The 26,294-nt window shown below is 46.9% G+C and overlaps 11 protein-coding genes across 11 annotated transcripts; 5 read left to right on the forward strand and 6 right to left on the reverse strand.

Moving 5' to 3' along the window:
* Positions 1-272: 272 nt before the first annotated feature.
* ATNIH1004_002589 (uncharacterized protein) lies at positions 273-3,556 on the forward strand (the record flags this gene model as incomplete). Its single annotated transcript, XM_033567276.1, has 6 exons — positions 273-350; positions 408-493; positions 1,644-1,724; positions 1,786-2,610; positions 2,661-3,308; positions 3,364-3,556. The coding sequence occupies 6 exons, from the start codon at positions 273-275 to the stop codon at positions 3,554-3,556; spliced, it is 1,911 nt and encodes a 636-aa protein (XP_033429271.1).
* Positions 3,557-3,658: 102 nt separating this feature from the next.
* On the reverse strand, positions 3,659-5,194 carry ATNIH1004_002590 (uncharacterized protein; the record flags this gene model as incomplete). Its single annotated transcript, XM_033567277.1, has 4 exons — positions 3,659-3,991; positions 4,042-4,299; positions 4,350-4,885; positions 5,011-5,194. The coding sequence occupies 4 exons, from the start codon at positions 5,192-5,194 to the stop codon at positions 3,659-3,661; spliced, it is 1,311 nt and encodes a 436-aa protein (XP_033429272.1).
* A 722-nt stretch (positions 5,195-5,916) lies between these two features.
* ATNIH1004_002591 (SDR family oxidoreductase) lies at positions 5,917-7,024 on the reverse strand (the record flags this gene model as incomplete). The annotated part of the gene is made up of 2 exons (XM_033567278.1): positions 5,917-6,687; positions 6,779-7,024. 2 exons carry the CDS (start codon positions 7,022-7,024, stop codon positions 5,917-5,919), a joined length of 1,017 nt encoding a protein of 338 aa, XP_033429273.1.
* A 413-nt stretch (positions 7,025-7,437) lies between these two features.
* On the forward strand, positions 7,438-9,392 carry ATNIH1004_002592 (sugar porter family MFS transporter; the record flags this gene model as incomplete). The annotated part of the gene is made up of 6 exons (XM_033567279.1): positions 7,438-7,511; positions 7,594-7,720; positions 7,802-8,610; positions 8,684-8,780; positions 8,845-9,061; positions 9,169-9,392. The coding sequence occupies 6 exons, from the start codon at positions 7,438-7,440 to the stop codon at positions 9,390-9,392; spliced, it is 1,548 nt and encodes a 515-aa protein (XP_033429274.1).
* A 549-nt stretch (positions 9,393-9,941) lies between these two features.
* Positions 9,942-12,229, reverse strand: ATNIH1004_002593 (uncharacterized protein; the record flags this gene model as incomplete). The annotated part of the gene is made up of 3 exons (XM_033567280.1): positions 9,942-10,244; positions 11,363-11,869; positions 12,017-12,229. 3 exons carry the CDS (start codon positions 12,227-12,229, stop codon positions 9,942-9,944), a joined length of 1,023 nt encoding a protein of 340 aa, XP_033429275.1.
* Positions 12,230-13,640: 1,411 nt separating this feature from the next.
* TAE1_1 (Alpha N-terminal protein methyltransferase 1) lies at positions 13,641-14,360 on the forward strand (the record flags this gene model as incomplete). Its single annotated transcript, XM_033567281.1, has 1 exon — positions 13,641-14,360. The coding sequence occupies one exon, from the start codon at positions 13,641-13,643 to the stop codon at positions 14,358-14,360; it is 720 nt and encodes a 239-aa protein (XP_033429276.1).
* Positions 14,361-14,610: 250 nt separating this feature from the next.
* On the reverse strand, positions 14,611-15,120 carry ATNIH1004_002595 (GNAT family N-acetyltransferase; the record flags this gene model as incomplete). Its single annotated transcript, XM_033567282.1, has 1 exon — positions 14,611-15,120. One exon carries the CDS (start codon positions 15,118-15,120, stop codon positions 14,611-14,613), a length of 510 nt encoding a protein of 169 aa, XP_033429277.1.
* Positions 15,121-15,283: 163 nt separating this feature from the next.
* On the reverse strand, positions 15,284-16,345 carry ATNIH1004_002596 (ankyrin repeat domain-containing protein; the record flags this gene model as incomplete). The annotated part of the gene is made up of 1 exon (XM_033567283.1): positions 15,284-16,345. One exon carries the CDS (start codon positions 16,343-16,345, stop codon positions 15,284-15,286), a length of 1,062 nt encoding a protein of 353 aa, XP_033429278.1.
* Positions 16,346-17,292: 947 nt separating this feature from the next.
* On the reverse strand, positions 17,293-17,673 carry ATNIH1004_002597 (uncharacterized protein; the record flags this gene model as incomplete). The annotated part of the gene is made up of 1 exon (XM_033567284.1): positions 17,293-17,673. One exon carries the CDS (start codon positions 17,671-17,673, stop codon positions 17,293-17,295), a length of 381 nt encoding a protein of 126 aa, XP_033429279.1.
* A 1,431-nt stretch (positions 17,674-19,104) lies between these two features.
* Positions 19,105-19,621, forward strand: ATNIH1004_002598 (GFA family protein; the record flags this gene model as incomplete). Its single annotated transcript, XM_033567285.1, has 2 exons — positions 19,105-19,260; positions 19,337-19,621. 2 exons carry the CDS (start codon positions 19,105-19,107, stop codon positions 19,619-19,621), a joined length of 441 nt encoding a protein of 146 aa, XP_033429280.1.
* Positions 19,622-24,022: 4,401 nt separating this feature from the next.
* On the forward strand, positions 24,023-25,260 carry ATNIH1004_002599 (uncharacterized protein; the record flags this gene model as incomplete). The annotated part of the gene is made up of 2 exons (XM_033567286.1): positions 24,023-24,056; positions 25,067-25,260. 2 exons carry the CDS (start codon positions 24,023-24,025, stop codon positions 25,258-25,260), a joined length of 228 nt encoding a protein of 75 aa, XP_033429281.1.
* Positions 25,261-26,294: the final 1,034 nt, after the last annotated feature.

The following is a 26,294-nucleotide window of genomic DNA, read 5'->3' on the forward strand; positions in this document are numbered from 1 at the left end:
CATCAGGATAGGGGGCAATTTATTGATGCAACTCCAGAGAATGCCAGTGTGACATGATCGAATGCGTTCTTGCTAAAAGTACCTCACGTCTTAGAAGAATTAGCTAATGGTTTGCTCCATGACATGCAGGAAAGAATCTATCCCTGCGTCCAGATGGGTATAAAGCTTACCCTCTTCCGTTTCAATGGGCTTCAATGGACTTCAATCTAAACCAAATTAATCTTCTGGATAGTTTATTCTCCACAAAGTTTGTGGTCTCATTGCGATAGATCATGTTCTCCCTCAAGACCGTCCTCGCTCTGGCCAGCACCATGGCATTGGCCACTGCCTCCCAGGAAGCCAACATCATTGTATTTTCCTTTCCCTCCCGAACTGGATTCAAATATTGCAGAGACTAATCTCATCAGGGGAACCGACACCCCGATGCTGGTTGCTTGACTTTCATCTATCAGCCTGTATATAGTGGCGAGTGTATTAGCACCGGCGGTCGTGGGTAAGATAAGACAAGATAGAATATGTGGGAAGAGGAGACTCTAACTGGTGTCTTAATTAGTGCCATTAACTTTGTGGATGGGGTTGCTTGCCATTCCTATAAGTATGCATTTTCTATCCAACGGGTGAACTTCCACGAGACATGGAAACCGGCTGACAGATTTCCACAGGGAGCCCAACTGCGCCGGAGTTGAATATTCCATCTTTGATACTCCAGGGTGCTTTAAGTTGGAGAGCGCTGGTCAAGGCTCTATGAAATGTTCTGTTTTGGTATGATCGCGGTGGAACAGAGCTAGTTGAGCTGGATGAAACCAGGGCTTTGCGCTGTTGGGGTGTTTGATCTTGTTGCCGGCCTTGTTTCCTAGAGAGGGTTGCCCGGATTGGAGTTGGGCTGGTGAGGGGATTGGTGATAAAAGCAAATATGTTTAACGTCACGATTCTGGGGCAAATTGACTTCTCTCGTCTAGTCGGGCATGGGAGAGACATGATTTAAATTAGGTAGCGGAATTCTAGTATGGCTGAACGATATCGTTTTCTTCCACCTGAGTGTACAGTCAGTAGTTTCCCAGGCTTTTTATAGAGTATACCTCTAGCATAGTATTTATTGTGGCGTTGAGGGTAGAAAGTTATAGGACCATGAAAGATAGTATTTACAGTTCCAGCCTGTAGCCAGTTGGTAATGCTTTCTAGACATAACAGTAAGTTGCATACGTAACTTTACATAATTCCACGCCTAGGCCTCATCTTAACACGACCACGCGGAACTCGTCTGAGAACACGAGACAGGACACATCCCAAAGTGCTCTCTGTATAGAATCCTAAAAAATGGATGTAGATTAATAAGCCCAAGGATTGTGCTTTCTAAGCGGGCTAACCAACCATGGTTCCCGTCAGCTGACCCCTCCGCTTCCCCAGATTTCCCCCCACCAGTCACTTCACTCCATCCCTTATCCCCTCCAGTTCCTTGTTCCTTGATTATGCCTTGATTGAGCGCGACGACGCCGTTGACGGTCCCGAGAATGAGTTTTAGCAGGAAACGTGTGGCGTTGGCCTGTAATTTCTGTCGTAGTCGGTGAGCAACAGCGTCATAACCCCTATCTGGCCAGACTGGTCGACTCGGCCAAATGCTAAGCGCTGAGTAGGAAACGAAGATGCGATGCTCAAAAGCCATCATGCTCTACCTGTTCGGAATTAGAAGTCGAATGCCACTATGATGACTTGCCATCCCAAAGGTGCGTTAATGGCGACTCCGCCGGTGACACACGCGTACCCGTACTCACATCGACCCTACAGAATCGACACTTCAGGGGGCACCCGAGAGATCCTCGGCCGCCTGCGTGATATTGAGACACTCCTCGAGAACCAGTCGGAGAAAATCGCTGCGATTTCCAACACATCGAATGGGGCATTTCATCACGCTCATAGTGTGACGACACCACAAAGTCAATCTTCCGTTCCGGTGTCCGGCATCCAGTCTGCATCATGGCCGTTTCTAGGACTCGATGTTCAATCAGACATAGCCAAATTGCCGCCTTTGACGATCCCAGTCAAACACAAGACATCCTCCAGCTACCTGCTGAGGCTGCCGTCCATGAGGGCCTTGGTCGGAGAATATCCCCCGGACCTGTTTTTCTCGCTAGAATCTCGAAGCTATTTACCGCCAGAGCTCTCGCTTGATAGCTGGGCAATGCCTCAGTCTCAAGCCGACATTCGTCGGGACGTTGCCGACCAATTGGTGTCGACGTTCTTCTCACTGGCTCACCCCAATCATCCAATCTTGGAGCAAACCGAGTTTCAGGAGATATACGCTCGATTTCTAGAAAACGGGCCTGATTCAAGTGTAGCCTCTGCCCTCTGTATGGTCGTCCTGGCTCTTGGGGCTGTGGCTGACTCGCCGCTGAAAGCGGCTGACTTCAAAAATTCGCCACCTGGCATGCAATACATGCAACACGCTCTGCCAACCCTCATTTCTCAGTCATCATGGTCATTTTCATATAGCCTGTTGCTGCCGCAGGCTTTGGTACTGGCCAGTGTTTATTTTGCGTATATCGTGCGACCTCTCCAGAGCTGGCGGCTGGTCTATTCGGCATCTACTATACTCCAATTCAAGCTTTCTGGGTATGTTTGCACGAGCCTCAGAAGTAGGACAGGTTCTGACAAGGCCGTAGGATGGATGCGCAGGAAGAAGGCCCCAACTGGCGGGAGAGTATCATTCGCCTCTTCTGGTCCTGCTTTCTTGTAGAATGTGATCGACTTGCGGAGTTGGAGCTGCCCCGAAGCGGATTACAACAACTGACCGACGAAATTAGTCTTCCTAAGTGTTCAAACCTTGATCTCACGCAGTCAACCAGTTATCTGGCCGAGATTTCCGTTCGCAGACTGCTAAATCGTATCCATAACTCACTCTATCCCAGCAAAGCGCACCCCTTGACACTTTCATCGACTACCCTCGTGGCACCGGAGGAGTTTTCCATTGATGATGTCTCCTCCATGATGAATGTGTCTGATGAATTATACTCCCAGCTGAAACTATGGCATTCGTCGATACCAGAGGCTTCCCGGCCAGTTCTCGGGCTCGGGATTCCCCCGAGCAAAGCAAATCCCCGTGAGGCAATCCTACGGATTCGGTATTTTGCCGCTCGACATATCATCTACCGACCATTTGTGCTTTACATTGCTACACATGGAGTGAAGCGGATACCCGAGGCTATGATTGAGAAGGCCGGCATTTGCATTGAGAGCTGTCGGTACCATCTCCATAATACCTCTAAAGTTTTGACTCAACCAAGTCAATACACGTGGACGTTTTCCCTGTCGTATGTGCCAGACACCGTTCAAAGACGTAAAAATCTCACTGACGTCGGGAAATAGAACGCTGGGGGCAATTGTAGTACTTACCCTGGCTTCATTAAGTCCCAACCTGCGACACTTCGTGCCGGACATTGATGAGCTTCAACAACTAGCCATCAACAATATACGGCCTTGGGCTTTCTCAAGCCTCGAAGCCGTTGTTGCAATCCTAGAGGATATACAAAGGAAGCAAAGATTGCTTTCGCGCGTTTAATTCATGTGCTAAAACATGCTTTCTGGGTGCTAACCTAGGTTAAGGGGAATAGTAAGTGACCGAAAACAGCCTACGCAGAACGCCATGCATGCAGAACATCATCTATAACTCTCCTCCGGTGGGTTGCGCAATTATTTCCAGCCCAATGTCACTTCTCCAGAAACTACCAGTGGGATATGTGTATTTTTTCAGCGCCTCTTGGGTGTATCCTGTCGAGTAGCCGGGAGCGAGAGGGGTGACATAATGCGCATTCTCAACCTTGGAAGGATGCCGCAGGTTCTCCCGGTGGCTGTCCGCGTTCTCTAACATCGTCTTGCGCCCACTGATAGCGATGTAATCGATCGTGCTCAGGTGCGAAGTCAATTCAGTTAAACCCATGGCACCATTGTGAGGCACGCATGGGACGTCGAATTTGAGCGCCATGAGCATGACAGCCTAGATAATTGGTCAACGCACGTATTCCAGTAATTGTGACGCCCACTTACCAGACACTCGTTGACACTACCCAGTCGGACGGCATCAATCTGGCAAACGTCGGTGGCTTCGGCTTGCAGGAGTTGTTTGAAGGTCACACGGTTCTGGGCGGCTTCGCCGGTGGCTACGCCGACTCCATACGGCTTGAGGGCCTTGCGAATAGCGGCATGACCGAGAATGTCGTCGGGATTAGTGGGTTCCTCGATGAATATAGGCTTGAATTCAACGAGCTGCTTCATGTATTCAATGGCTTCGGGGACACTCCACACCTTGAGCAATGTTAGGCTAAACGACGACTGGCTGTGTGATTGCAACATACCTGATTGGCATCGATCATTATTTGATGCCCCTTGTCATATCCTAGCACTTCCCTCACGGCCGACAGTCTCGCCCGATCCACTTCGACGCTAGTTCCCACCTTGAACTTGAAGACTGTGTACCCAGCGGCAATAGTGTTCTCCAGTACTTCTCGCATACGTTCACCGGAGAAGGCCATCCAACCGGGTGATGTAGTATACGCGGGTACCGCTCGATTCTCGAAAGCTTCCTGCATGCGGGACTCCTTTCCCACGTGTGTCTTCTCGAGCATCTTGATACTCTCCTCGGGCGTGATCACGTCAGTGATGTATCGGAAGTCGATGCACCTCACAATCTCCTCCGGGCTCATGTCGCAGACAATCTTCCAGACCGGCTTTTCCAGGATTTTCCCCCATAGGTCCCACACCGCATTTAGTACTCCCGCCACTGCCAGATGAGTGATGCTTTTCTCGGGACCCACCCAGCGGTATTGGGAGTCGGAGACCATGTATCGCCAAGTCTTACCCATATTCCGGGTGAGCTCGTGCATTGTTTTACCTACAACGCGCCTAGCGAAAATGTCAAGTGCCATACAGATTAATTCACTTCCTCGCCCATTGCTGAATGCCTAGAGAGCCCTTTGTTAGCTTCCCTTGAGCAAGGCACGAGCCAAGAGAGCTCACTCACAATCCCCTCTCCGACCAAGCCGCCCTGGTTCGTCATGAGCCGAATGTACGGATGCGAGCCATTTGTGCCCACGTGCATTGCATCCGAACCAACTCCGTCCAGACTCGTGGGAAATCGCAGATCTACGATCTCAAACGAGGTTATCGTAATGTCATGCTCAGTAACTGAGTATGAGCCCATGTTGGAATGTTCGGGCGTAGCTGCTGGACGGTGACCAGGCGGGAGAAAGAAGTAAGAGGAACCTGAGCAGAACCGGTTTTTAAAAGGATCGGGAAATTAAACAGCGTGCCTTCCACCCCCGTGTGGAGAGCCATCGCATCGCCTGACTGCAAAATGTTCCACAATGCCCGGACCAAGATGCGCCCCACATGGCGCACGGTCGCGTTCCGCTGTGGGACTGCCGCCTATCCCCGCTGCATGACAGAAGGCTATCTACCAGGATATATCGACAATCTGAAGCCCAAGCAACCATTCAGAGGCATGCTGTCTTGATCACATCACTAAGGCTGCGAGTGTGTCACTAAGGCTGCGAGCGTGACTAACGAGAGATACGGTGAATTCAGTCTACGATGCAGGACGATAGACACAAGACGTGCAATAATCAATGACTGTAACTAGTCAATCAAAGATCCCCATATAATTTGTCGTGATGCTGTCGAGATGGACCACTGCAGGGTTAAAATGGGTTAGGAGAAGTAGACTGGTATAGAGGTGAACAACGAATACTGATAGTGCCTCTGCACAATGCACTAGGAGATTGTTCAAGGATAGATATCGAGATGGAATCGGCAGTGGACTTGTGGCTTGAGAAAAAAAAAAAAAAAAAAAATGTAGTAAAATTTGATGACATGGTTTCTAGACTTAGCGAGGCCTACTAGTTCATTGTCTGATTCTTAGTCCATTTACCCCGTCTGGGACGACTGGCTCATCGAGATCGCTTGTGCAACCAAGTCCCGTACCGTTTCTCTAAATGGTCGATACGTATACCCCAGCTCCTTGGCAGCTGTCTCGCCATCCAATCCATAGCCATCATCCAGCGTCTGATCTTCCTGCACGACCTTATCCTGGAGAGCCGGGAACTCCTCCGTCATAATCTTCGCTGCCAATCCATATGTAAAGCGCTCCGGGGATGCAGGCACATACCGATTCCCCCCGACCTCCTGATTCAACAATGCCTCGACATGCGCGACTGCCAGATCACGCACATCTATCCAAAACGGCACCCGCGAAACAGGGAGCGGGTTCGCTCCGCTGGCAATGTTCCACAACATGGCATTGGACTCGTTCAGGCTGTCCACTCTAGGTACAGGATGTACCACCGGCCCAAACGTCATCGGCGGACATAAAACAACAAGATCAAAAGATGGTTTCTGTTCCTTCACGTACCTCCATGCTTCGAGCTCGGCGAATTTCTTTGACCCGCGATACGCCACTACGGCGCTTGTAGATGGATCTACGGATTCCTCATAAGTCAGTGGATTCCAGTCAGTCCCCGTATAGGTGAAATATGGTGGGCTCTTGCGGCTGACGTCAAGAACGGACGCGAAAGAAGAGGTCAGGACGATGCGTTTGACTTGTTGGTTTGTGGCGGCAGCTTCAACGATCGCCCGTACGCCATTGATCGCGGGTCGCATAAGTTCTCTCTCATTTTCGGTTGTATCGTAGGTAAAGGGCTAAGCGAATAGGGGCAGATCAGCTTCTCCACTGGCTTGGCTTCCATATCAAATGGAAGAGACGATAGAATTGGTGGCCGTGGTTACTCACGCTGGCGGTATGGATCACCCCATCCACTCCCTGCACGGCCTCGACTAAACCGCCTGGTTTCTCAAAGTCGTCTATCAGTACAAACTCCAGCTGACCGGCGTATTGCGGTCGTGCTTGAATCATGGCGTCGCCCTTAGCCCGCGAGCGAGTTGCGCCGCGCACCCGCAAGCCACGGGCTAGCAGGGCGTCGACGATGTTGGCGCCAATAAAGCCGGTTGCACCGGTGACTAGAACCTGTCTGGTCATTGTAGACAGTTGAGATTATCTGACGGGATATGTGCATGGAGTGGGATGTCAACCGTATCAATCCATATACTCCATGGTATGCCGCCTATCCGCGGAACGGCGGGTGGATCTGCCGCTTTTCCCCCGCGGAGATCACGGGACCAGACGCTAAATCAGGAAGGGATAGCTTCTCTTTCCCCTCAGCAGTTTACCCCAGAGCCAGGCAAGCATCAATTCATTGCATTATCTATATTCATCGATTATTTCATTGAACGGGCACGCTACCCTGACTCGCTGTACCGGTCGTTGCAATTGACCCCCTCCAGAAATTTGTAATATATATATTGTGCAGGGGAGTCCTCTTGCCACGCCTACCCCCGGCCCACTCGGATGAGACGGAATCCACACCTCATTGGAGACCACTTGGCTCGCAAATGGCTCGATTCGAGCTCTCAACTCGTCTAAGTGGAAGATGGCTGGTGAGCGTGGTCACGGTTGCAAATGCTTGGTATGTGTTAATGACGTCTTTTGAATCAGCCCTGGGGAGATCCTTGCCGCCGCGTGCTGACAGATACATGGCACTAATGTAGTTCGATGGCATGGTTTGGTTATGATCAGGGGGTATTTTCTGGGGTGTTAATCTCGGCAGACTTCAAGAAACATTTCCCCGAGACCAACGATGCCGACATCTCCGGCATCACTTCCAGCTGCTTCTCCGTGAGCTACCTTGGACCCGCCAACAACTGTTCCCGCCGAGAATATATGAGTTGATTTGCTGATATTGGATGGGGGCTGCAGCTCGGGGCGTTCTTTGGGGCTATATTTGCCTTTACTCTTGGGGATAAGCTTGGTCGGAAACGGGCCGTGGGTCTCGGCGTCGTTTGCAATGTCGTTGGTGCGGTGCTGCAAGTTGTGGCATGGCATCTGCCGCAGATGATCATAGGGCGTATTATCAATGGCTTCGGGATGGGCTTGACTTCGTCGACCTGCCCTGTCTACCAGGCTGAGTGCTCCAAGCCGAATATTCGTGGCAAGCTGGTGGTGGTAGGCTCGTTGTGCAACACGGCGGCCTTCTGTCTGGCAAACTGGATGAACTATGGCCTATACTTCCAAGGCAAAGCATTACAATGGCGCTTTCCTCTCGGATTTCAGCTCATATTCCCCATTTTCGTGGTAATTGCGCTGTTATTGATTCCCGAGTCTCCGCGATGGCTCGTGTTGCAGGACCGGCCCAACGAGGCGCTCCAAGTCCTAGCTCGTCTAGAGGGCAAGGGTAAAGATATACACCATCCCGACGTCACTGCACAATTTCTATCCATCCAGTCGACGCTACAGATAGAGCGTAAGGACCGGGTGCCGATTAAGGATGTGTTGCTGTGCCGTGACAAAACGCAGAATCTCCGCCGACTGCTGCTGTCCTGTGGCACACAGTTCATGCAGCAATTCAGCGGCGTCAACGCCCTCGGATACTACCTGCCTACGCTTCTGCAACAGAGCGTGGGTTTGGGCGAACAGGAGAGTCGCTTGATGACTGCGATCAATGGTACTATTTATCTCTTTGCAGCATTCTGCTGTCTACTAATCATCGACCGTTTCGGTCGCCGGAAGTAAGACCCCTCCCCCCTCCCATACCGTCTCTACCTCACGGGTGTGTAAATAAACAACTCACAATTTACCTAGGATGATGCTCTACGGCTCCTTAACCATGGGCGCATGCTATCTCATCGCAGCTATCTGTCTTAAAGTTGCCGAAGACGACCCCTCACGCAAGAGTCTCGTAAGTTATTCTTATTTCCCCCACTCCCTCCCATCCCCCCCCTCTGACTAATAAACCAAAACAGCTGGGACGCGTCACCACGGCCATGTTCTTCCTCTACTACTTCTTCTACGGCACTAGTTTCGCCAAAGTACCCTGGGTCTACAACTCAGAGATCAACTCGCTGGGCTGGCGAACCCGCGGCGCTGCAGCCGCCACGGCAACCAACTGGATGGGCGGATTCATCGTGACTCAATTCACAAAAGTAGGAGTGGATAATATCAAATGGCGGTTCTATCTAAGTAAGACTTCTCTTTTATAAAATATCCTTTGTAATTGAAAAAAAAAAAAAAACTAACAAAACCAGTGTTCGCCATTATTGTATGGGCTTACTTCCCTGTTGTCTTAGTTTTGTATCCAGAAACCTCGCGACGCACACTGGAAGACATGGATGAGATCTTCATCCGAAATAAGTCGTTAATCGTGTGCGGGAAGAGTTCATTGACACAGCGCGAGCGACCTCATGAGTTTGTCGATGCAGAGATGCATCGTATTAAGACGATGGATGCGGTTGTGGTGGGTGATGAGGTTAAAGATGGGCGGGCTCTATATCATGAGGGTTTGAAGGTTTAATATAGTATATTTTCTGTGTGCTCATTATATTTGCTATATATACTGAAGATTATATAAATACATACATAGATACTGTTAATAAAAACATGTTGACTTACTGGTCATATCATCCTTCTATTTAATAAACACCGTTGAATATAGTTCTACTTCTAACTATTATCCACCAGCTAGATAAACGGGAACATGGTTCCAACTTGATATCACCTTCGAGAATGTGCTAAATAAACAGCTGAATTCTGATTTGCATATAGCACTAACAACATTACTAGTATTCACCTATTAAGCGCTACATTATCTAATAGGCCCATACTCGCCTTATCAGTCAATCTGCCCAGGTAATCACGGACATCCAATGGGTTTTATGTACCACCTCTAGGTTCGTTCGTATCCACCTCTTAGCCTTGCTAATCTGTAGCTCCCACAGGTTGTTAGATGCAGCATACCGCGTGGAGATATAGACAACAGCAAGGACATTGAGATACGGAGTGTTAATCTGTCATAACGGATGAAGAAGCCGCCAGACACTCATGAAGCCTCCCTTGGATGCCATCACTGAATTCTGCCACTAGGAGACTCTGCGTATCTGACAAATTCGATATCCCCGTTTGCTTCCTGTAGATAAAGAATATTTGATAGAGTGAGATTGGGTCCAGATCCAGAGGGGTTCATGTTACTTTCTTTATCCTGGTCACAAAAGAACCATGAAGCGCCAAGGTCCTCGTCGTCGGAATTTTGGTCAACGGCACGTAGAAACCGTAAAGAGCTATATCTAGTGATGTTGTCCTCGCCATCGATAAAAAGACAGAATCCCATGGCCTCATCATACTCGTCAGGCTCATCAGAACCATCATACTAATCAAAATATCTAATCATTAAACCCCTCCTCTTCGCAAGAGAAAGTGACGCCTCAGGATCCTATCCTAGACCATGGCTGACTGCTACGTAGCTGGTCCATTTGCTTGGGATCGACCATTCTGACAGCTTTCTTCTGGCTCTTCATCCCCCTCTGACTCCCAGGTTCTGATTCCTTTTCTTGTTCCTCTTCTGGTTCCTCTTCTGTCTCTTCTTCTGTCCCTTCATCGGGCCCTTCATAAGATGCCTCTTGTTCTTCTGCAGGTTCTGGTTCCTCTCTTGTGTCGTCTTCCAGTGTCTCTTCTGCCTCTGATTCTTCCCCTACTTCTTCTTCCGGATTGGCTTTGTAATCTTGAAGAGTACGACTATCTAGATCATTCCTAGGGCTATTGCTTTCTTTACTAGCGTCTTCGGCATTGGCTTCATAACTCTCTTCTAGACCGTCCCTTTCTGCTCTCTCTTTGTCTTGGTCTCACATCTGTGATCTCCTCATTGTCTTCCATCTCATGTTCAAGGTCCTTATCTTGATTACTACCTGGATCCTCCTGCTTATCTTCGTCTTCATTTCATCTAGATCCTCGCCTTGCTCGTCTTCTTCTTCCTCGTTTGATCCTGATCCTCGACTTCATTCTCGTCTTGGTCTTCTTGGTCTTCATTTTCAATCAAGAGCTTCGCAGAAGCCTCTTCACACCTTGAGCAGAAAAAGGTCCCAGGATGAGAAGGAGGTCATAGATCACTGCTTAGGCTGAGGTTAAGCTCAGTCTATCTTGATCGTGCTACTACGATGATCAGCTCAATTGAAATTTGTCTGGCCAGAGAGAACGGATCCTAAAAAAACATGAAGGATGGGCTGGGGGGATATGAATGCACATGGAAGTGAAAATTTCATCAACTCTGGCAGATTAGACTGTCGGCTTCGATTCGAATTTGGATGAATCCTTTTTATGTGGAAAATTGTAACTTGGGGCATGGTTCTCAAGAGACTTTTGTGCTGTATAATCCTAGGGCCTCTTGCTTATCTTTATCATCTACTTCTTCAAGTAACCAGTATGTACATTTTTCATGCTTACTATTTACCATAACGGTCACTAATGTGCTGGTAACTCTGCAGGTCTCACTGTCCCCGAGTCCAACTCGTTGGCTGCTTCCCTAGCCTGCAACTCCAACAATCTTGCGGGTTTATGCATAGTCAAGTACTTGCTGTTCGTATTTTTCACAATCGCACCTTGTCGTCGCCTCTGGCGGAACAATACATATGTAATCGCGATTAAAATCAGAGCCCCTACTCCCACACCAACGCCAATTCCCGCTTTAGATCCAGTAGAGAGAGACGAGGATGTCTCAGTCGTCGCATGAGATGTTGACATCGTCTGATCTGCGGATATAGTTGCTCCTGGAGACGATCGGGAAGTGCTAGTCGCTGTGGGAGTCGATGCGAAATCTGTGCTCTGCCATCGAATGGAGATACCGAATGCGTTCAATCCCTTCACCGCAGTCGAGGTACCCGTCGTCCATCCCCCGTCGGTTGACGATGTCCATGGCCATGTTTCTGCGAATGATGCACCATAGGTACACGGTTGGGTCGAGTACCAAGGCCAACTTTTTCGGTCTGGCAGATTAAGCCGCTGCTGGAGTTAGATACATAGAAATAATTACTGGGCTGAGAAAGTAACGGAAGATACCTACCTAGGGCAACATGTGGCTCTTGTTTCTGATAGCGTCCCAATATTGGCCACCGTGGAACATGCGATCGAATATCCCGAGGGACATACTCCCGGCGAAAAGTAGGACTGAGGTGAGGAATTGAATCCCGATGGGAGGCAGGCACTGGTGCTTGGAGGCCCGAGACTGTTGAACCGACATGTCTGTGTGGCTTCTCCCACGATACAGTTTAACCCCTGTGTGTTGTTCCATATGTAGATGTCACTGAAGCAGGTTGGAGCGGGCGTAAATGTAGTGGTTAATGGAGGAGGGGTTGTCTGCATTGTGTTGATCGATGGAATTCGAAGGACATGATCTGATCTGCAAATGCTATTAAAAAGGAGGGGAACATAAGAAAAAAAAGCTGATAGCAGAAGAAAATAGCCCCTTACAGGGTTAAAATGATTTCTAATCGAGTTGAGACGCAGCAAGCGAATCCCAAGCAAGTAATCTGCATGCATTCCGAAGCCCAAGCGACGCTCAGTGCCATTTATTAAAAATGTTACATATTTTAACTTTAATTATTTAACGGTCAAACAATACTATCAAAATAAATTAGCGTTTTTATTCCTTCCTGAGTAGCAAAAGTGTCCTTTTAGTAATATTTGCACTAGCACCAGGTATGGCACTAGCAGGTGTTGTTGCTGCTGCATAAATAGCTTGCTTTTGTTTGTGATGATTTGGTTGCCTCTGCGCTAGTAGAATTAAAACCATTTGACCATAAAATGGTATAAGACGACTGATCTGCCAATCAGTCGCGTCTGATGCCCTATAATAGGTAACGAGGGCATCCTTACTGGCTACTCTGGGTTAACCCTTGACACACTAAGGATTATAGTAGCAAAGAATTTAATTTATATACTACTGCACCATTGCAGCGGTAAGAGATATATAAGTATTATTTAGTAAAATAATCCATAGAATTAATGCTTCTTCTTGTTCAGCATTTAATGCCCTGTTGGTACCAGTGTTAATTAGAATAAAAATTAAACAAAGGAGGTAATCGAAGCAATATAATAAACGAATAAGACAGGTGTGAAGGATAGGTCGAGAATCGGCCAAGCTCGGGTACTGAATCCTTATCGATAAGTTGAGTATACAGTGATGCAAAGCTATGGTAGTATCTTATCTTAATGACGCGTTGATGTATTGTCATGATCTCATTAACTGTATCGTTATCTTATCTATGGGCGTTCTATATATTATCTTGATCTATACAAAGAAAAAGAGATCAAGGATTTGTTTTTTAATATATCTTGATATAAGATATAGTGATATTCTCTTCTACTATCTTACCTAGCTGACCGGTTAATCTACCCAGCCTAGTAGTAGATTCATCACAAAAGGATAAAATCGATACGATGACCACTCTAGTCTTAATATGCTATGCTTTGGTATCTACCTGATTATAGTATTCTTCACAAAATATGGATAGAATAATAGTAATAAATATAAAACAAGTAATATTTTAGTGTTGTTCTTATAAAAGAATTCTATATACAGTCATGGTCACCGTGCTGATAAGGCTTGATTTTGCACCAGAATTTCCTTACTTTCGAATTGTAAATCACGTGTTAATAACTGTAAGTTGCACCAGCCTTTCCTGTTTAGTTCTTAATCACATGCACCAGCGGGACATCACCATTCCAGCAAGCTACAATTAATCAACAAACAAATGTCATCCCTTTCTTTGCCATGAACCCCAATCAAACCAACCAAGATGGGATGGCTGCACCAGCTGATTCCAACATAAACCGCTCTTTAGGCCTCCAATACTGGAATGATGTACCCGCGACCGTTGGTGGCATGACCGGGGGGTTTCCGGTGTCGCGCATTGACCTGCGAGGATCTAAGAGCTTTCTCACGAAGGTTCGTCGACTACGAGGGAACGACGTCGAAAAAAAGCTTCGGCTTGGGGTCGACTGCGGCGCGGGGATCGGACGCGTGACGAACGGGGTTCTCAGCCAAGTGTGCGAGGTTGTCGACGCCGTTGAGCCGGTAGAGAAATTTGCTCAGGTTCTACGCGATACACGACTGAACTCAAACGGTGTTGGTGGAGACATCTACAATGTTGGTTTGGAGGATTGGCATCCAGAGAAACGATACGATCTGATCTGGGTGCAGTGGTGTGTCGGGCATCTGACAGATCGGCAGTTGGTCGAGTTTATGATACGATGTCGAGACTGTTTGACTGAAGATGGGCTTGTCGTTTTCAAAGAGAATAATACAAGTAAGGGATTTGTTGAGGATATCTACGATGAGGAGGATAGCGCGGTAACGAGAACGCATGAGAAGTTCTTGACGCTGTTCGCGGAGGCAGGGATGGACTTGATTGCGACGGAACTTCAGTCGGGTTTTCCGAAACGATTGGAACTCTTGCCGGTTCGATTTTACGCTTTACGACCTATGAGTTAATTACGATGGCCTGCAAGCGAGCAGTGATGAGGTCTCTTGCCAACCGACCTTATGGACCAGATATGAACTCGGTATTTTAAGGTACAAACTTACTGAAATGATCATTATTGATCAATGTCAGTTAATGATGGACTTGTGGGACGGATGGAGGCGTTGTGCCAAAAGATGGATGAATAGACCTGATTAGCGACATAAACGTGGACAAAGACAATGATCTAACCAGCGCCATGCATGCAATGTACACCCATAGCTAAACATCCCCACCCAGCACATCCTCCCAGTTCAGCACCATCCCCAACGACCTTGGCGCCGAATAATCAAACCCATTGCGGAGATACAACTTCCGACCCGGCTCGTCCGCCATCAAGTTCACATACGGAAGAAACCGCTCATCATCAGCATCCACCAGTCCATCTTTCAGGCCTTTCACCCCAGGAGCAACCGATCGGATTCTATCCAAGAGATTCTTCAAAATCACGTCGCCGAGACCCTTCCGTTGGTGGTCGGGTAAAACCGCCATGTCGGCGATATGGAAATACCATCCTCCGTCGCCGACGATGCGTCCCATTCCAATCGCCACCTCATCCGCAGTGTCTTTGTCGGCGTAGGTGATGTAGCATCCGTACCAGCTGCCCGCTATTGAAGCGGCTGCTTGGGGTTCATTTCGTGGACTGAGACCCGACGCGGCGCGGAGATGGAGATAGCTGGCTACGGAGGGGTAGCCTTCACGGAGGGTGTATCCAGGGGGAAGTGGACTCATCTGAACAGAATGTATTCAGGAATTGGTCAGGAGAACTTGTCAGCTCGAAGAATCTTCGTAAGATGATGGCGGGGGCTTAGTCATTCTCTAGTGCCTCGCTAACTAGTACACAACACCAGACTCTCAACTCAAACTGCCGAGAAAGGAATGCGGCTGTCTTCTCTTACAACTCCAGCTCAAACCCCGAAGAGAGTACGGCAGCCATATCGGTATGACAACACCGTGTCGCGACCTCTAATGGTGTCACTCCATGCACATCTTCCACATCCGCCTCGACCTTCCATTCCGGATTTGACAAAAAGAGATGAGCGACACTCTCGTGCCCATAGAGCGCAGCCATGGACAAATTGGAGCGTCCGTTCACATCCTGTGCATTAGGATCCGCCCCATGATCTAGTAGGAGCTGGATCACGTTGGCCTGACCCCGACGCACGGCCAGCATTAAAACTGACTGATTGAAAATATCATGTGAATTGACGTCGACACCAGGTTGTTGCACCAGGAGCTCTACCACCGCTGCCTGACCGTTCCATGCAGCCAGTGCCAACGGAGTTAGCCCATGAGCATCTCTAGCGTGTGCGTTGATGCCCTGAACGCGAAGAAGCACCTGTACGATCTGCTCGTGGCCGTACCACGCAGCTAGCGACAAGGGGCCGCGATCGTACATGTCACCGGAGTTGGGATCCACGCCATCCTGGGCGAGTAGGAGCCTCACGATTTCGATGTGCCCATGCTGCGCGGCCAGCGACAATGCGGACTGTCCCGCTCTGTCTTTGGACTCGAGACTAATACGGTTTTTGTGTTGATCGAGCAAGATCTTGACTACGCTGGTGTATCCAAATATGGAGGCGTATCCCAGAATGCTTCTATGGTAGAAATGGTGTTCCCAGTTCGGTTCCACCTCAGTATTGTCTAGTAGGAGCTGCACTATTCGGGAGTGTCCGGTGCAAGTCGCGAGAAACAGTGGTGTATTCCCGTCAGCATCAGGGGAATTGGCGTCTGCTCCAGCTTGCAAGGAGGCTTTGGCGGTCTGCAATTGGCCTTTCTCGGAAGCCCAGAGCAGAGCGGACGATTTGAAGAAGTGGACGTCGTGGCGGTAGAGACGGTCGTTAAAGAGTCCGTACAGACGCCGGTTGGTGCGGACTAGTGAATTAATGTCCTCGAGCGAGGTTAAATTGTCGGTGATGAGTTCTAGTAGCTCTAGTGGCAGTGTAAGGAGGGCCATGATGAAAAATAAAATAAAATAGAAAATAGAGGGGTTGTGTCGAGTAGATCCAGAACAGTTTGCAGAAATGTAGTCAACATAATGAGCGTCCTCACTGGGCTGTTTCAAATTTGCAACATTAAAACGATAAATATAGATCATATGGGCGGCAATCAGGCAAAAGATAAAACAATCAATGATATACCGGCATAATTTCACTCAAGCAAGATACTATAAACTTTATCTGCCTCAAGAGCACCTAGACCATTAAGGAAACCTAATTTATCCCCCTACTTATCCTGAAGCAAGCCTAATATTACACTAAGTGAAGATCTTTACTTCGAACTAAGAATATTAGGAATATTATTGGTTAGATTCTATCTATTTCAACTTTATATGCTCACAAAATGCATTACGCTTTCGATTATGAGGTCCACCTACTGCCCAATTAGGAAATAGTCAAATGAATACCCAATCATTCTTGACTGGATCTATATGAGTATTTTTAATCTGATTTACCTCTGAGCAGCAAAGCTAACTTGACATAGCTTCTTTTACTCTAGCTTTCAATACCATGCTGATATACATATTTATGACTACCATTTCTAAGAATTAAATGCTGTCTATACCCATTTATCATCTCAAATATATACAAAACCAAACAGTAATATTATAGCTAGATACCAAGAATCAAAAATATTTACCTAATGGCAGAAACTATCTGCCATTATCACCAAAATCTGTACACTATGTTCTGCTTAATAGATATGGCTAAACATATGCTGCTGTATTGATCAGAAATAAAACCACGAGAACTTCACCTACTCCCACACAGAAGAATAAATATGTACCTAGCTAGTCGTCGCACTGTGAACAAAATTTCCCTCAGGAAAAGGAAAAACGTCTCCTGCGCTGGACGCGTATAGTTTCTGCGGCTATCCAGCCCGGGACAGTAGAACCATTTATGGTCAAGATGGCAGTGGTATGCGAGTAATCAGGAGGATGTGCAACCGCCAGCCCGACGGTGGAACGAGTAAGATATGCGGATCCATTCGGGTGGAACATAAAGTCGTCCAGGGAATTGGAAGAGTTGAATAAAACTTCGATCTCACCTTGGACGCTCCATTCGATTGGTCGATTGGTGAACGTCCAAAATACATCTGAGACGTATTCGTGAAATACAGATATCCGTTGTCCACTTTGATGCCGTCAATGCCTTCTCCGAGGGCTGGAGTTCTTCTCAGCTGCGCGCTGTTGTATACTATCTTTGATATCTTCTCATATGGGTTGATCACGAGGATGTCTAAGCCTTCCACTACCTCCAGTGTCATTCGCTCTGAGCTCAGCATGGTGTCCCATGTCCCAGTCGGAAGGCTATTGAACAAACGTCGGAAATTCCAGACCGCCCTAATGCCACAACTCCAACTGTCTTTCTGCGGTGGAGTGGGCTTTGATTATTAGTCTTCAGGCCGGTGTTGGTGGAAGCTAGAGACCACTACGTACGGCTTCCTGGTAGGGAATTTCGGACCACCAAATTCCTCCTTGACTAATGGTGACATCCGCGTCTCTTTAACGCAATGGATGGTATCAGACTCAGCCATTGGATCATAGTGGCGTATCGCTCGTTCTCGTTCGTTTATCTCGAGTAACGTAAAGTGATTGCTATTACGATATATTAGGCAGAAATATACCAAAGGAACCACATTCCCAAAGTTTTCTTTGGCCCCTAGTCGATGCTAGGCAATCTTTAGGGCCCAATCTGTCAGTGGCTGTTTGATCGGTCGTCTCTGATTGTTACTCCGATCTTATCTAATGGGATGCTTAGATCATGCTTGACAAATGCCGGCTTGTCGGGTAGCGCATGAAAGCTATAATAGTCCATAACCATCTCACTAGCAACGGCAACGATCGCTCCCTTGTTTGTCGCGTGACAATTCCCGCCTCTGGAAGATTGCAGAAATCTAACTTCCTGGTTGACGGGCAAGTCGCTGGCTAGATTCTTGCCAGAGGGTGGTTAGAAGTGTCCCGAGGCTGACAGCCTTACTGTATGGCAGTAGACTTGACCCCCATACGGCAATTGATTCCACGAAGCCTTCAGCTCATATTTCCAGTACTTAATAGTGGCATCTTCGTGGCTTGGAACAAACCGTCTCTACCTATCACACATGGTCATATAATGCCTTCTGAGGTCCTGCTCTGCTGTTTCATGTCGCCCGAAGCTGTTGGCACAGCCGGGAGGCTTCCCCTGCTGAAGGTCGCTCTTGAAGTCCGAAACCAGTCAACTAATGGCTAGGAGTGTGAAGTGCCGTTAACTGTTCATGTAAACTCATAATATATAATGCAGTTTGCTTCATGCCAGAGTGGGACAATATTACACAGTATTCAGCAGCCGCTGGGTCCGACTTTACTCCATTTTTTTCACCTTTTTATTCAGTTCTCCTAGATAGATAGCTCGAGACCTTACTTTTCAATGAAGACCCATTATTATTCATAAAATTGATGATACTAGCTCAGACGCGTATTCAGCTGGCCGACACTTAACTACGTAGCGAGGAATAGGATACAGCCACGATTGTTCTCATGGCTGACCGCCTACGCACGTTCTTAACGAGTATTCCAATCTAATTGGATAGGACAACGAGCGAGCGGGGACACAATGCCTGGTGGCCTAGTTAGGCTCGGATTGCTGCCTGATGTAACTGGGACTATTTGGAGTCGCCGAAAGTCGCCGAAGGCGAAGAAGAGGGAAAGAACAAAAAGAAAGAAACAATTCCTTGAAAATGACAGACAATATCAGCATCAAAGGATCCTGTCTCTGCAAGGCAGTTCGATATGAACTGCGCGGAGACCCCTTCAACAAAGTGCTATGCTTCTGCAACCATTGCCGCAAGGCGTCAGGTACGCTCAGTATGGCAAACAGCTGGTACAAGAAAGATGTATGATCACCGTTATCTACTATTATCGTATCTAGTCTCATTTTGTTTTCTTGGTCATATCTCATTCGATATACAGGCCTTGACAATTACAAAGGGTGACACCCTCCGATCATATCAAGCTACTTCATCGGATTCCCCAGCGACGCTGGAACGCTCGTTCTGTGGCCAGTGTGGGTCGCCTATCATGCTGCAGAATCAAACAGAGTACCCTGACCTGGTTGTTATTACCACGGGCACGATGGATGGGGGGTCAGTTCAAGAGTGGAAGCCGCAGATGGAGCTCTACTGTAGACGTAAACCTGGTTGGTTACAGACTCCGGATGAGACCAAGAAGTTTCAGGGGGGATTGGGGCAAGAGTGATCTTCGATTCTTCTTTACTTGAGAAGGACTATGCATTATCGATGCGGCTTTATCATGTACAGTAGAAATTTTCACCTGCGGGCCGGTCTTAGCTCACTGATAAAAGTACAAACTAGTTTCTGTCAAACTATTTGCAGCAGGATAACTCCTTGTCAACTTGTGCAGCATCGTCTGTTGCATATTAATGTCTTGCTTATTTAATCGTGTGGGCGATACTATTAGTGCGTTGTGAGAGATGCTGCACTCCTCAAAGTATGCGTCTGTTTACCGAATGTTCCCGTGTACCAGGCGTATTCGGCGGTGCATGCGCCAACTGGAAATAGCTGGATCTGGCTGCCCATTGCACCATACGGATGAGCACTGGCGGCCCGTAGTATACCCAACGGGTGGGCTACAAAGGAGGGCTCTTGGCCTGAGTACTGAAGAAGGGCATCAGCAGGCAATTGGTTCCTCTTAGCAGCATCCAATTAATTTAGACGCTGAAGAAGGTGAACAGGAGAATCCGATTACTCTAATGGACGACGGTGAGGGGGAGGAGGGGGATGAAGATCATCCTATTCTTCTATAGGTACGTATTACTTTTTACGTACATACACAAGCACCGGCACTTGTACCAGCATGCCTAGTTGTACGGGTCCTGTGTATAACGCATAAGCATGACTTGCACCTCTACGTGGTGCTTAGGACTAGTAGCAATTTATATGCTGAAACAGGCAAGTCACAGGGGACAGTTCTTCCGGCAGAAGATATAAAAAGTTTTCAGGGTGGCCTTAATGGCTTGCGATAAGAACGGAGAACGGTTTGTTAGCAATTCCGGAGAGAATTTGTGTAAACTGGAATCAGTTCCACTAATTTTAACAAGCTTGGTATTATAAAATCCAATTGAGTGAATTGGTGTGCCCGTTGGCTCAACATTGCCTTTTCCAAGTCTTGTATGTTCTCCTTATAGTGTGCACGTTGCTTTTCGGCCCTTTTCCTTGGAATCTCCTCGCTGAAATTACATGTATTGACTGTCCTCATTTTGGCCATTGGGATAACTTGGATAGACACAGTAGACTTTGAGGTGGGCAAGATCTATTGCTTATAATTAAAGTTGGGAAATGGTCTGAGCATGCTTTGTTATGATTATTCGCTCAAGGGAAGGAATGGTGCGCAGAAGAACACTGTACCAGCTGCACTCTAGTAGCCTACTTTAGGGTCTCTTTCACGATAGTAACAACAATCAACTATTTCGACTACCATGGTAGAGGCGCTCTCTCCTATCTAAAGAAATGGAAACTATTCAGGGGCGACGCTGAGCGCTCGCCAAGGTGCTAGGAGTTATTGGATCCCGAATCCCGATATTTATTATAATTGGACTCTCACTCACATAAAATTTTACATTGAGGGAGTGATATACTTTCTAATTGTGCACAGAAACGAGTTTATAGTAGATACTGGTCCAATGAGGTTTTTCTTATCTGGCTCCTTATAGCGTGAGTCAAACTTCTAAAAAGACAACTAAATATATTGTGTATGGCAGAATATTCAGTGTTTTCTTCCTGAGGCCATTCGATGGTAACTATGCCCCTGTGGCTACGTTCGCAGAACTTGGGAACGATTTTTTCGATTAAGCTTTTGTAATAAACCCTGCTATCGTGATAACCTTTCAAGCTTAATCGTCACCCCGATCTTAGTAAAATGCCGCGCAGTACCTAATATAAGAGAGGCTAATAACAATGCCACGGACCTAACTTTTCGCCCCATCTGCCAGAGCAATATGCACCGTATTAAACTGCCATAAGTATGGAAATGCCGCTCTCGTAATTAGCAAAGTAAGAAATAGAGAGATTCACACAGCTTATTAATAAGAGCTGGCAGAATAGATGTATCTCCTGTAAAATCTGTCGAAATTCTTTGAGACGCAAAAAAACATCACATGTCGTGTCGCTAAATGAAGCACTAGACCCGAATAACGCTGGCATTGCTAGGGTCTCCTAGCTCGTCTCGGAAGACGAGCCGTATTAGCTGAGTGATATCTCCGGCTTGGGGTTTGTGGAGAGGGAATTCACGATTCCTGTGCAATAACTTGTAGAGGCATATATCACACTATTCCTTTAGCTCGTATTGAACGGCAAAATGGTTGAGATGGACATGGGCAAGTAGAGTCTCACTGTGGTCCCATTTATAGGAATAGTGATATTTGCCTCCATTAGACGGAAGAGAGGGCTGCGGATCTATTCCCCTTACAATATAATCTGAAAGCTGTTGGACAGATTGCAAACTTTTAAACATATTTCCCTTTAAATGGACACCATTGTCAGATTCAGTAAACCGTGGGCTCCTTTCATTGAAGCACGGAAGGGCAAAGTCGCGTGGTGAGGGGACGGAATAATCCCCATGTAGAGATATTCACAGACATAGGCAAAGATGTCCTCAACGGACTCTTGATCCATATCGCTTTCTCAGCCGAGTCGTTATTGGTGCATTCCGCGTTCTGGTTATAGCCTCGGAAAGCCCGGCGAGTTTCAACAGTCCAGAGTGGAGGGACCGAAGATCACCAGCCAGCCACTGGACATGGTAAGGTAATCTTGGCCCAGTAGTTCCGCTATGTCCGTTGGATGCATAGGACATGAGATGAAGCAATTAAAAGCAGTGAAGCGGAGCAATATAAAGAAAAATACATGATTGCAAAGGGTGTAAATTCTACAGGTATTTCACGGAATCTAAGACATAATCTTTATCTGTGGGTTGATAGCTAAAATAGGGGACAAAAGGTATCAATAAAATTCCACTGGGCTAAAAATGAGGCCCGTTAGCGCAGATCGGTATTCGATGTACTGGTCGACGAAGTGTTGGCACAGAGTGATAGCCTCCTAGATATTTATAGGAAGCTCTGGTTCCTCGGTGGCTCGATCACGATCATGGGTAGACCATATCACCAGTTACCGTGTTAAGACCTACGTTGTATCCTCTTGATGAGCTCGTTCATTGGGCCCGATGAACGCAGTTTGATTTACTGGATATCCTCGTATAGCAGAGAACATGGCGTATCGTCAGGTAATTGCACAGTATTCAAGCCAATTACTGACCCTCTCACTGACGTCCATCCATCCTGAAGATGGCGATGTGATTAACCTTGTCGATAGCCTCTCCGTAAGGAATTGTCGGCAAGGAGTGTTTTGGAGGAAATACAGCGATGAAACGGAGAATACTAATACCCGAAAACGGAGAAGAATCCTCCTAAGATTCTCACATACGAGCCTGCCATCCGATAAAGAGCTGTTCTTATTGCTAGAACCATTGTTTCGACGCGACTGTTGTCCGAAGCTTCCTCTCGTTATGCAGAACCACAAATCTCATTAATTCGCAGGCTGTCTGGAGAAAGTGCTTGGACAGATTAAGAGAGACAGATATGCTCTGATATCTAAGTTGACTGATAATTTATGTTAGGTCGTTGGTGTAGATAATAGAAAATAGAGAGTAGGGCTCAGACAGGCGATATTGTATGATAAGGATGTAAAATAGATACTGGTCAAGGCATATCTAATAGTTAGTTGTAGTAGTGAAGTTCATCCATCAGTGATGGGGAGCAGTGATAAATGACAATCCTCAAACCATTCTATTACGTTTCCAGATATCCTACGCGGTTAATGGGGGTATCTTCGCTAATGCAGAAGACGCTAAAAGCCACCAACAGGTATACCCTATTTATTGAATGATTTATATCTTTCATTCATCACCATTAATTCCTATTCCAAGGCTCTTATCATTCGCTGATCTTTGACTCTATTCTGTCGACTCTATTCTGTCGCCTTTTGATGAAGCAAACACAATCACGAGTCCTGCCTTTATTCATTGACTTAAATACAGCGCAGTTGAATAAACTTCTTCCTACTTCTTCATCTATCCCCTCCCTGGTCAGAAAACTGGAATCTATCATATTTATGCGCATTCTGTCATTTTAAGCCCACTGGCTCCTCTAAGTTGATTCTATTATTCTTTTCCCTTTCATCGTTATTCAACATATCCCGTTTCTTCGCTTGTAAAAATCTCCCGCCTCCTTCATCCTCTCTTTCTTCCATAAGCCAAGTCTAATATCCCTCCCCGCTTGAAGCTATCAACTATGTCAATATCTCATCACAAGCGTTGTCGAACTATTCCTAGAATGAACTCCACAGACACCAACCTTACAGGTGTGCGCCTCGCACCACGCAACTGAGAACCAAAGTCAATTCATAAATGCCTCCTACGAGAAGGAGGCGTATTTAGCCATCATCTTATTATTCCTGTCAGCAATCTAATGGATTTTATTAGATAAATGCGGGCGCTGCTGATTTCGTGCGACGAAATACTCCTTACACTTCACAAGAAATCGATCTCCTAATTTGCACCTATAACTGTACTAAAGATGTCTTCACGATGACTTTGACCTTTTACGTCCTTGCCGACATTTGTATATTCTACATCGTCGAGATGCCCCATTACCCACATATGTCATGTTGCTTTCATAGTTGCCAATATTTCAGAGATGTACATATATTGACTACCAAGACCTTCTTCAGTCTTGAAAAGTTTTCCTTCTTGCAAGGAAGTTTTATGCGACAGCTTGAGGATCAATGGGGTGCAGCAAACAATGTCACATAAATGTTTAGATAGTATGAGGTTCAACAACGTAATAGGCTGTAGTATACCTCGTCTTCTCCTAACTAGTGAACCTCTCATGGCAAAAGCTAGCAGCAAAGAATAAGAGGCGAGGGAAGGTCTTACGAGCCATAATACTGAATGAAACAACTGGTTGTCTTCCAGGCGCAAGCACAGTTTAAACTCCTCAATTCGCACTTCGTATGGGATCCTCTCAGGACGATCTCTCACTCTCCTCCTGCGGAATGTCAAATGTCTCAAGAGGGGATTTGGAACAGTGAAACGTCCAACGGTCAAGTCGCCTGCCTAGTCACCTAGTGACCCCAGTCTTTTCGATGAGAAGACATGCCGTGGCTTGTTACTCGCCAGCTGCACGCCCACATGGTAGAACAGTCTGCTAGGTAGAGCACTGCTACCTTGATGAAATACTGAAACTGGACTATCCGCAACGCACGTTGCGCTTCCACAACAGGACCGGGTAACGGTACTTAAGTCATCTAGACTCTTGAGAAGGTGCCCACCCCAATCTACTGAGCAACTGAGTTCCAGTCGGGTGTGGGTGCAGCCAACAAGTCGAGGTTTATGTGACTTCCTTCAGAAATCTCCCCTCGGATTCAAATAGCAACCAAAAGGAGAGCTTTAATTTCATCTGCTAATGTTCTTTATACGAAGCACAGTTTAAAATATTCTTTAAATCATCTCTATAACGCCTACTACTGCCAACCAGTCTATCATGATGGAAATTGATACGGCGTCATGGACCGCGGCACGGAAGACCACGCCTACCCAGGAGCCCACGGAATCATTTCAAACAGTGTACAGCGACGAAGTTGTTGGCCGCCGCTCCTTCAGATACAATGCCTGTCGAAGAGCGCACGGCGATGGAAGAGGTGCAGACGTTGTCCACTGCTGTTTCGCCGGATACCAGCCCTGTTGACGAGTATACTGTGACGGAAGAAGTTCAGAAGGTGCCCGCCGCTGCGGAAAGGGCAGCTGCGGATAGGTTTGAAGACTGATCCGTTGAATGGGGGAATTTTTAAGTGTAAATCCCGAATCCGTTGCGCTTTCTTGTTCATACATTTCTTCCACAGATCACGTTTACTACCGTCTGGTCAATGTCTGCCATTCTCTACTATGCCATTGCTTCTACAGATCCGACGGACTGCGTGACGTGTATTGGAGATCAAATTCAATTTATTTTGTTTTAGTTTAAAGTTAGCGTGGGCACTTGGCGCCCAATTGGTCTTGTGGCGACCATCTACTGCACGCTCCGTACTCAACATGCTCGTAGTGCCTAGCACGGCATTTAAACCATACGGCGTGTGTATCCCCACGGTTAACAAAATTACTACTCCGTAGATTATCCTTCTTGCATAGGTAGTCCCTAGTCTAATAGCCTTCCACGCAGTTGTGTGCAGGCAGTTGGGTTGGAATGCATCCTATGTAGCCATAGTATTGACAATTATAGCATTAACACAAACATGCAGCGAAGCCATACGGAACTAATTATAGCACCGTGGAGTCCATGAACGTATGCAAATAAATTGCAGTATATGCGAATCCATAATTGCAGAGCGTTTCTTGCCTATTCATCTCCATTTTCACCTCCTTTTTCTATACTTGTTTAAGTACTTATATTATTATTTTTATTTTATATGTTTACTGTAAGAGGGGCTGGTCTATCCCTTATAAGTTTACATAACTGAGAATTAAGTTATCTTAAGTATCTGGTCAGAGCTAACATTAGAGAGCAGCTAGTGGGTTGGCCATGCCAACTCCTAAGGAAGTTCATATATATCCACTGCAAAATATCTGAATTGAACAGATTGCCCTGTGTTGCAGTACACTCCTAAACTGAACCCTTCTTTATCAACAACTGGCCCCCCATTGCTTAGCAAATAGAGCCAGAACTGGTGGAATGACCTTGAGACATCCTGACCAAAGTCGGGAGTGATCTGGACATGTGGTGTTTGATCAAACGGTTTCTTGAAAGTAAACCGCGTGGGTCTTCCGTCGTGATACCGAGTAATACGCCCCATGCCTGATTCAA

Source organism: Aspergillus tanneri, assembly GCF_003426965.1.
Source record: "Aspergillus tanneri strain NIH1004 chromosome Unknown AapTan_1_pilon_pilon_pilon, whole genome shotgun sequence".
In the NCBI taxonomy this organism is placed as follows: Eukaryota; Fungi; Ascomycota; class Eurotiomycetes; order Eurotiales; family Aspergillaceae; genus Aspergillus; species Aspergillus tanneri.